This window comes from Danio rerio, chromosome 14, assembly GCF_049306965.1.
Source record: "Danio rerio strain Tuebingen ecotype United States chromosome 14, GRCz12tu, whole genome shotgun sequence".
NCBI lineage: Eukaryota > Metazoa > Chordata > Actinopteri > Cypriniformes > Danionidae > Danio > Danio rerio.
In genome coordinates, this window is record NC_133189.1 from 212,107 (window position 1) to 221,817 (window position 9,711).

A 9,711-nucleotide genomic window follows, 5' to 3' on the forward strand; every position below is an offset into this window, starting at 1 on the left:
ATATTTAATAAACTAAATTTAAATATTAAATATTATTTAAATAATATAAATATTTAAATATTATATTTAACACATAAACGGACGATCAAGGGTGACAGACTAGCCTACACAACAATATAATACAGTATAAATATAGACAGGGGAATCCATCATAGGCAGCACTGTGGCCTCACAGCAAGAAGGTCTCTGGTTTGAGTCTCGGCTGGGTCAGTTGGTGTTTCTGTGTGGAGTTTGCATGTTCTCCCCGTGTTGGTGTGGGTTTCCTCCGGGTGCTCCGGTTTCTCTCAGTCCAAACACATGCGCTATAGGGGAACTGATCAACTACACTGCCCCTAGTGTGTGTGTGTGTGTGTGTGTGTGAATGAGTGTACTAGTACTGGGTTGCAGCTGGATATGTATGCTGGAATAGTTGGCGGTTCATTCCGCTGTGGTGACCCCTGATGAATAAAGGGACTAAGCTAAAGGAGAATGAATGAATGAATCAGCCATATTTGAATAATTCAATTGTACAGATATTTTTCACTATTAGAGGTGTTTAAGCCTTCTTATTTCCTGAAATTAAGGTCAAGGAATATTTTTGGATCACTTTGGGAGTACTTTTGGCCTGAAGTGTGTGAAACATCACCAGGATTAATAACAAAGCATTATCGAGTGTATCATAACCCAAAAACCATGCATTCATTCAAATCAACTGTTTTATTAAAGTAATTAAATAATCAACACCTGGTATCGTTATTTTACTAACGAGGGAAAGATTTGAAACATGAAAGCCCCGCCCCTAATTAATATTCTGTTTCAGTTGGAAATACATCAACATCATTGATTTTTACATTAGTTATCGCCTACGCTGTTGATGTCTATTGGAAGGACTGCGTCAATAGAGCCGCCATCTTGGTACAGGCTAGCTTCTTTAAAACAAATGCGGGAGCAAGGTGCAGTGGAGGACTGGCCATCCAGAGCCAGAGATATACACACACACACACACATATCTATGATCAGGAGTTTCCAGCTTATCAGTATGCAAATATTTAATTTAAATCACAAAAAAATATAATTCTACATCACTTTTCTACATGGATGCATGAGTGAGCGCGCGGGCATTGCTGATGAAGAGTGTGTTTGTGTGTGTGGAGATGTATTATCCTCCCTCCCTGTTAAATTTGGTCTAATCCATGTCCTGAAACATGCCCTGAAATCTTCCCTCTGAAGTGTTCTTCCTTTATGCTTTATTTTCTTTGTTTGTTCATATCTACACCAGTACACAGAGCTAAAGTCCAGCATCCACACACTGGCTTTAGTCTTGACTAGTGCAGTTGAATGACACTTGTCCTGGGAGCCCTGTACCAACATGGCGGAAAATAAAAGTCTCTGCAACTTCCCGTCCACAAGGATTTTGATAGCCACCTGTGGAAGCCTTGTTTAAGTAAATCATATCTGTTTGTATGTATTCAGTGGAATAATGCATGTTGTTGTTGTTGTTATAGAATAAACTCTACAAGCAGATATAGTGTGAGCATGCTGACTCTACAGTATTTATGACTGCACACAGTGACTCACTGCTCTGAAATAAGAAATGCTGTATGAATGACATGTTAGTTTATCTATAACCCAAAATAATGAACATATTTTAAGATAATGAGTATTTGAGTTTAAAAAGATTCTAGAAATGAAAAGTCGTTGGCAGTGTATGTGCTGAAAGGCAAGTGAAGAAGGAGATGAAGAGCAGAGTTCTACACGCAGGAGAACCGACATCTTCCTCTATCAGCAGCAGATGTTTACGCTGATCAAACTAATCTATACATCAGTAATGTACACGGCGAGGTCGAGTAAACATGACCCGTGGAGCACAACTGATAAATCTACAGACACACACTCTGCTGTTCTCACACCCTTTGAGGAAAATCAGCCGATCAGCACTGTGACAATTACAGCTCTCTGGAAGAACATAGTAAAAACTCACAGACATCTAAAATATAGCATGCCAAATGACTGAAAATGAACATATATGGATGTGGACACAAAAACAGGTAAAGAAAAATAATTGAATAATGTGTAAGTAGTATAAGACAGTAATATGAATATAATTAAATACATATAAACATAATTCATTAAATAATATAGAAAAAACAACAACATTAGAAATGTTCATGCAGCAGTACAGCATTCATTAGTACAAACTAACAATATACAGTACAATACTGTAAAAACTGATTACTTCAGTATTTTCTTTTAATAATATATATATATATATTTCTGAAATAATAATGAACCTGTCATTTACCTCAAAATATCCACTTACTGAAACCTTTTGGCATTAATAAAGAGATTAATGCTTTTTTTAAAGTATCTGGGAAGTCAAAAATCACATTTTTGCTAGAGCACACTTTCTATTTCATTAAGAGAACAATTCAATCATTTAAAAAAGTAAAAAGGTTAATCCACTGAAAAGTACTGTGTGTGTGTGTGTGTGTGTGTGTGTGTGTGTGTGTGTGTGTGTGTGTGTGTTTTAATAATCTTCAAACGCAATTTAGCCATAATTAAGCCACTTTCATCATTACTATTAATCAACAACACAAGAATAAATTAAGCCCCTAAGACTGAAATTAATGCATTAAGAATAACCCTTTTTTAAATACTGCAAACGGTACATTATAAAGCTATGATGTATTTCTAAATCGGTATTTAAGTGTTGCATATTTTTTACAGTGTAAACCAAATCAAACTGAAAGCGTGACCACAGATAAGAACTGAACCGACTCTGTGAATTGTCCCACTGCTATCATTTACACACTAATTAATATGTAATTACACAGTGTAAGCGAGGACTGAGAAGGGTCAGAGCGGCATCATTTACACTGGCTTTCAGGCTGCATGGCTAAAGCAGGCATTTACATACAGCTCATCCCAAAACGACAATTCAGTGCTCATGTACTCATCCTCCAGCGAGTTTTTGATCATTTTGCTCTGCTAAACACAAAAGAAGACTTTTTAAAGAATATTGGAAACTGGTACCCATTAAGTTCAATAGTATTTCCCCCTCTATAGATGCCAATGGCTACCGGTGTCCACATTTTTCAAAGCATCTTCTTTTGTGTTCAACAGGAGAAAGAAACTGATTGAAACAGCATGAGGGAGCGTAAATGAGGAGGCTACATGTTCATTTTGACAGGAACTGTCCCTTTAACTAACTGAAGGTTTTTTTTTTTTTTTGCATGTTTTAATCATTTTAATAAGTGTTATAATCATGCAGGTCTCGGTTATTCATCATTTGTTTCTGTAAGTCAGTTGTCTTTCAGCTCATACCAGTGTCTCGTCTGCAACTCAGCATTTGGCTCAGCTATTTGGGCGTGGCTGACAAACTTACTTTTAGACTTCTATCAAGGCTTCAACAGAAACATAAATCATCATCATCATCATCATCAGACCACGGCAGATTATTCAGTAAGATGTGTGAACACAACACAAGCGGACACTTCATCAGCTGCGCACTATAACAGGTTTGATCCTGCCTGTTTTTCTGCAAACACACATGGACGCCATCTTGGCTCATGGCATCCTGCAGAACACACATTATTAACTGAAAGCTCTGCAGATTCCTGCACTGACTACACTAATCTGTATTCTGCACGGACTGTGAGCTCTACAGTGCGGTATGATCAGTTTATCTGCCGTTAATTCGAGGAAAGACGCGTTTTTGAGCACAAAGCTCGTGCTACGCAGTCTGATGTGCGGGTGCCCGCGTGAGCTGTAGAGCTCTACTGCAGCCGGCAGCCAATCAGAGACGCGATTCAGATCACGCGCTCAGCGGTCACGCGCACCGCCAGTCTCTGCGCGGTCACGGCAGCAGAACGCAAACAATGCACGCCAAGTTGATGCGAAAATATAAAGCTTTGGAGGAATTTCCCGCATCAGCGGCTCTTCGGAGAGGAGGACGGGTTTAACGCAAGGTTAGTGCTCAAACGCGTCGTTTTTTCGCCTGTTTTTCGCGCGCTATCGCGGGCGCGTGCGGGATTTGGAGACGGGCACACGCACATAATGCGTGAATGAATGCAGATCTGCGCCTGATCCCTCTGGGGGAATGACTGCATGTGTGCTGTTATGCATGCGGGAATCCAGTCTCCTGTGGAAGAAGAGCATCTGCAGAGCTCAGCAGCACATCCAGCTGCATGTAGAGACACACCTCTGCCTTTATTTATTTAGGGGAAGCTCACATTTAAACAAGCAAGTGTTTATTAGTGTTAAGAAATAAAACATGCTACTAAAGCTCAGCTGTTTATCTCTGTAAACATGTTAGTTGCAGATTAAAAGCTTGAATTCTGTCATTTCTGTTAATAACTATAATAGTTGTATTTAAACTATATTAATATTGTCAATGGTTTTAAAAACTAGTCCATGTGCAATGTTTTCTTTCATGAATTTACATTGTTGTTGTCAGATTTTATAGCTACATGTTTTTTTTAATCAAAATATCAGTTTCACATATTGTGTGTAATATTATGACATCGTAATAATGGGTGTTATTAGTGGAAAGTCCTAAATATCTCAGATTTGTTCAGTTAATATTGTTCAGTGTGATGTTAAAATTATTTAAACCAAATATAAAGAAAATCAGACATAATTTTTTAGCAAAAACATTTTTTTGTGCCAGAGAGTTTAACAAGTTTTACATCTCGCAGACACACAAACATGTATATTGAGTCCATCGTAAATGCAATATAATGATTAGCTCTTCAGATATTAAACTCGATGTCGTGGTAAATTAACTCTTGGTTCTCTCCAGACAAAAATGTCAAAGTGAAGTTGAAGCCACGTGTCCTGCGGGTCAGCCTCATCAGATTATCCGCTCCTCGAGTGCACCATCAGGGTTTTTTATCTGTTTGGACCAGACATTTCGACACTGGGGGCTCTGCACAACAAAATCCTGCATATCTAAAGTAGTGTGCAGACTCAGGCCCTGTTCACACTAGTGCGTTTTAGTTTTAAAACGATGTTTTAGATCAAAAACGATCCGCGTCAATAGCGTTTCAGAACATATCTCCGTCCACACTACGCCACCAAAAACGTATATCACGTGACCATTGGCGCACTCTGGGCATGCACGTTCTAGTATAAACAGGACACATGCGTCTCGCTCGGCATTTGGTTATTGCTAGTCAACAAACGCCAGTTGAACAATGAACGCAATGGCAAAGACAGCAAGAGAGGTATTTTTGTGGACAGATGACGAGGTCGAGTTACTAAACGTAACAGATGAATAACTGCACAACGGCGCCTAAAACAGACAATAGTGCAAACAACGCTGCCATTTCTGTGTGCATGTTGTTGTTTACAGTGAAGGCTGGTCTGCTGTCTCCCGGTAGCGTTAAAGCCATGTGTTATAGTCATGTGATAGGCGCTTGACGAATAAAGGAAGGATACGCAATGACACAAAAGCCCCAATCAGGTAGCGAATCTCAGCAGCCCCGCCTCTGTGTTCAGATGTCTCCGTGTTCAGATGTCTCCGTTTTCCCTCATCCACACTGAGACGGAGCAGCAGCGCTTCAGAATGAACATGGCCTCTCCAGCGTTTCCAAAACGCTCCGTTTTTGCCGCTCGAAAACTCTGGCATAGTGTGGACGGATGGCGTAACCGTGGCAAAACTTATGCGTTTTCAAACTAAAATGCATTAGTGTAAACGGGGCCTCAAACTACATGGACATGTCTGCCTTCACCTGACCACACCCTAAGCTCAGCAGGATAATGGTGTCAAAATCAGATAACGTGGTAAAAACGCCGCTCCCACTGAGCCTAAACTCCACCATCACTGTTTTGCAGAGACACATGCTAGTATTTTTGTTTGCAGTTCTGATAAATATTGATTATACATTCCATTAATCCAGCAAAATGCAGATGCATCATACAACAGTATTACTGCATTAAATAAATAATACAAATATCATTTAAAACATGTGCATTTCTGTAGAGTTAGATTTAAAGTGTGGAACAGAGAAACTATCGACTGTAGTTCATGGTAGTGTGCTGACTTTGGTCAGGTGTTATAATTGCATCTCAATCTAATCTCAGCAATACTAGGATGACACTGAAACACTGATTCCTTAAGCCATGTTGGTAGTGCCAGATCTTCCAACGCAATCTCACAGCAATTCGTAACTTTTTCATATAGTGGCTAATTCGTATGAATTCCTGCGATCTAATTCGTACAATTTTGTATGATTTGCTCATGCTGGATCTTCCGCAGTCGGTTTGCAGTTTTGGGAAACTAGTCCAACTAGTTAGGCTGTTAAGGGTCTCCACATGTTTCAGTAAAGATGCGGCAGTGTTTTCAGTTTACTTGGCAGGTTTAATACCTCTTTAACAATGTTGTAATGACACAAATAATTGACAAATCCAGATTCTGAAAATTAGATATGTGTAGTGCCAAATAGCAGCATAGCTAATGATGACATTGTCTCATATAAATCAACTGATGTTTATTGCTATCATTGAATTTATTTCCTGATCACTCTTGCTTTTCTCCCCATTGTCCAGGTATGTTCAAACTCTGAGCCCAGAGGAGTGGATCTTGATCTGTGTGGATTTCTAATTGTCTAACATTTGGACTGTGGGATTGTCGAACCATGCGTTCTCAACAAAGTTTCATGTCATTTGTGAACAACAGAAAAGACATCGATCGCCTGTGCTGCGCTAAATGTCGTTTTTCCACCAAGGACACGGAGCTGTTCGAGAGGCACGTGTCCCATCATGAGGAGATGACCTTCTCCTGTGTGCTCTGCAGCCATGTTTCCTATTCAAAAACAGAGTCTCAGAAGCACATCGTCTCTCATACTGGCTCGTACCCGTACAGGTGCAGCTTCTGCTCGTATGGAGCGGTGCGGAGAGATTACTTGGTGAAACACATTCTGCGTATACACAAGAAAAATGCGGAAGAAGTGTTCAAAATGGACCAAGACTCCGATCATCCGTCTGTCCCTGAAACCCTCTGGATGTCCGGCTGGCTGAAAAGGAACGATCAGTCTTCAGTTCCCAGTTCCCATGTAGAACCCCCTAGTGGAGGTCAAGCAAGAGTCAACAAATCATCTGTTATTACTAAACCAATGAGCCAACCCAGCAGTAGCTGTGGCCGGGTGACCTGCACTACCACAGCACCCAGCATCTCCAACACAACAGTTGCACCTTCTCGGACGCAGTTCCCCAGTAGCGTTCCCAGCTGTTCTACAAGCGCAAGTCACACAACAGGCAGACCTCCACAAGTTGTGCTAAGATCGCGAGAGGAAAACGGCACCCTGTTTAAGTCTGCACTCAATGCCGCTAGTCAAATTAAGGTGGCTAGCAGAAGAGCTGTACCAGAAAAGCCCATCCCGATAGCCACTTTCCCACGAGTCCAAAGTACTTTAACACAACCACTTCAGCAAAGCCCTAGGGTTGGTGTTCCTGAGAAAGGTTTGCCCTCAAAAATCGTTCCCAGAGTCCAGGTGCGACTGCCTACTGAAATGAACACTGCGCTCAGACCACTGCTTAATATGCCACTGTCCAAGAGGAACGCTCAGGTGGATCCGAGAGCAACTCAGTCCACAACAGGGGCCAACTCTGTGATCCAGAAAACTGCAGTACTTTCCAGAACTCCGATCAGAGGTCCACTGCACTCGCCTGCAGAAAAGAGCAGTCAGACGAGGACAAACACCAGAACACTTGTAGGATCATCAACAGAGGTTTCAAGTCCATTATCCAATGTCCAGGTGGAACTGTTGGCACCACTTAACCAGCCCATTCAGCACAACAAACCATTAACCGTGTCATGTCCAGAGGAGATCAATATTCCTGCTGGCTGTTTGGTGGAATTGGTGGAGGTGAAAAACGTCAATGGGACTCGTGAGTTGGAGCTCCGCTTGATCCCACCGAATGCAGTCCCACAGGACAAGAGAAGTGCCGCGGATGGATCTGCACAAGATACTACTGGGAGCAAACTATCCTTCAAATGTCAGGTTGCTGCAAAAGAGTGTCCAGTCGGTACATCAACATCTTCAACATTTCACCAAGTCAAACAGCAGCAGACTTCCACAAGCCCTAACACAAAGACTTCAGCACACAAACTACAGCATTCCCCAAAAACACCAGCCAGGAATAAGATCAACCTGAAAGGCAGAAATTCAGGGATCAAGCGCACAGCGGCAGCTCATGATGGAGTCAAATTGGATGGTCCAGAACTGAGTTCTGAAGGTCTTCCCGTGATCTCCTCAGTCTTCTCTCTCTGTCCTACACCCACATTAACACAAAGCCTCCCACAGGGCTTTCCAGAAACACAACGCTGGACGGTCACAACAAAAGAGCCAAAGGACAAAGAGAGAAGTGGAGATCGATCGCTGGTCTGTAGTATTCTGATTAAAAAGGAGGAAGAACCTGAGGAGAAACCCAAAGTTGCTTCTGTGGACCTCCAAGAAACAAAGACAGAGCCCGGGAACACTGAAGACTTCACAGTATCTAAGACTCAGGCTCGAGTGAAAAGAGCTGGAAAAACTTTAGGTGCAAGACATTTAAAACAAAATCCTGATGATGTGCAGTTGTCTCCATCACCATCGGTTATTCCAAACCAGGGCCTCGTCTCATCAAACAAGGACGATATTCCACACCAATATAAAGAAGCGGAGTCTGCCCGGATCTCGCAGCCCCACGGCTGTGTTCCCCTCAAGTATCCCAAAGTGTCTCTGGTCAGGATTCCCAGTTCCTTGTTGGAATCTGTCGAGGAGCCTCCGGAAGCTCCAGTGCAAGAGGAGCGTCTGACGGCACGGCCGGTTCTCTACTGTACATTACGAGAACAGAACGTGTCCGGCAGTCCTGAAGTGGCCATCAAGCTGATATTAAAGAGAGATCTTCGCGCAAGTGAAGAGAGGCACTCCGACAGTGAGCCGCCACCGCGGAAAAAACACAAAAAAGAAAAGAGGAAAGACAAAAAGCGCAGGTCATCCATGGGTCTCTCTCATACCTCGACTGAAGCACTGAGGATAACTCCTCTGAGAGACGATCAACTTGTAAAGATTCCCGGACCAAACCAGCCGGTGGTGGTTCTGAACCACCCCAATCCTGCCGCTCGGACCGTGAGTGTGGGCGTGCAGACGCTGAAGAACTATAAGTGGATTTGTTCCACAGATCAGGAGCAGACACAGACTGAGAGGAAGCAGCCCTCGCTCAAGATGAAACTGAAGAAAGTTCATGGACAGAATTACCAGGTGATCGAGTTGGTGTTAAACGGGGTTTCAGAGAAACTGCTGGCGTGAAAACCGCACCTTGACGTTTCAAACTTGGACGGTTTTTATCTTGGTGCCAATTTATATTTATTTTTTAGAAACCCTGAGTTTTTAAGTTTAATGGTAAATAAGACTCTCTGATTGGACGGTGGTAAACTGACCATACAAGACTGTCCATGTACGAGTTGCAGTTGTGAAATGAACATTTTCAACTCTTTACTTAACCTCGTCCCTCTTAACAACAAAACAAACATGTTCTTATATGTATAGACTGTAAAACTCACCTGTGCCAATGTGTAAATGTTATTGTCATGTTTTAAACAACACTAATGACCGCTTCATGATGTTCTGTGCTCATTTGTGATGACCATACCACCTCATTTTACATCTGTACACTTTCACACCTTCATGTGAAGAACAGTCAGTGTTGAGGAATTTAAACTCTTGAGCTTTAGTCTTGTCTAAGCTC

At 42.0% G+C, this 9,711-nt stretch overlaps 1 protein-coding gene across 1 annotated transcript; it reads left to right on the top strand.

Annotated features, from left to right (window-relative positions):
* The first annotated feature begins 3,821 nt into the window (after positions 1–3,821).
* On the top strand, positions 3,822–9,581 carry znf518b (zinc finger protein 518B). The gene is made up of 2 exons (XM_005173052.6): positions 3,822–3,947; positions 6,529–9,581. Exon 2 carries the CDS (start codon positions 6,618–6,620, stop codon positions 9,270–9,272), a length of 2,655 nt encoding a protein of 884 aa, XP_005173109.1. The 5' UTR covers positions 3,822–3,947; positions 6,529–6,617; the 3' UTR covers positions 9,273–9,581.
* Positions 9,582–9,711: the final 130 nt, after the last annotated feature.

What these genes read in the sequence shown, in the direction of transcription:
- znf518b (XM_005173052.6), top strand. Translation starts at nt 6,618, where the DNA reads ATGCGTTCTCAACAAAGTTTCATGTCATTTGTGAACAACAGAAAAGAC.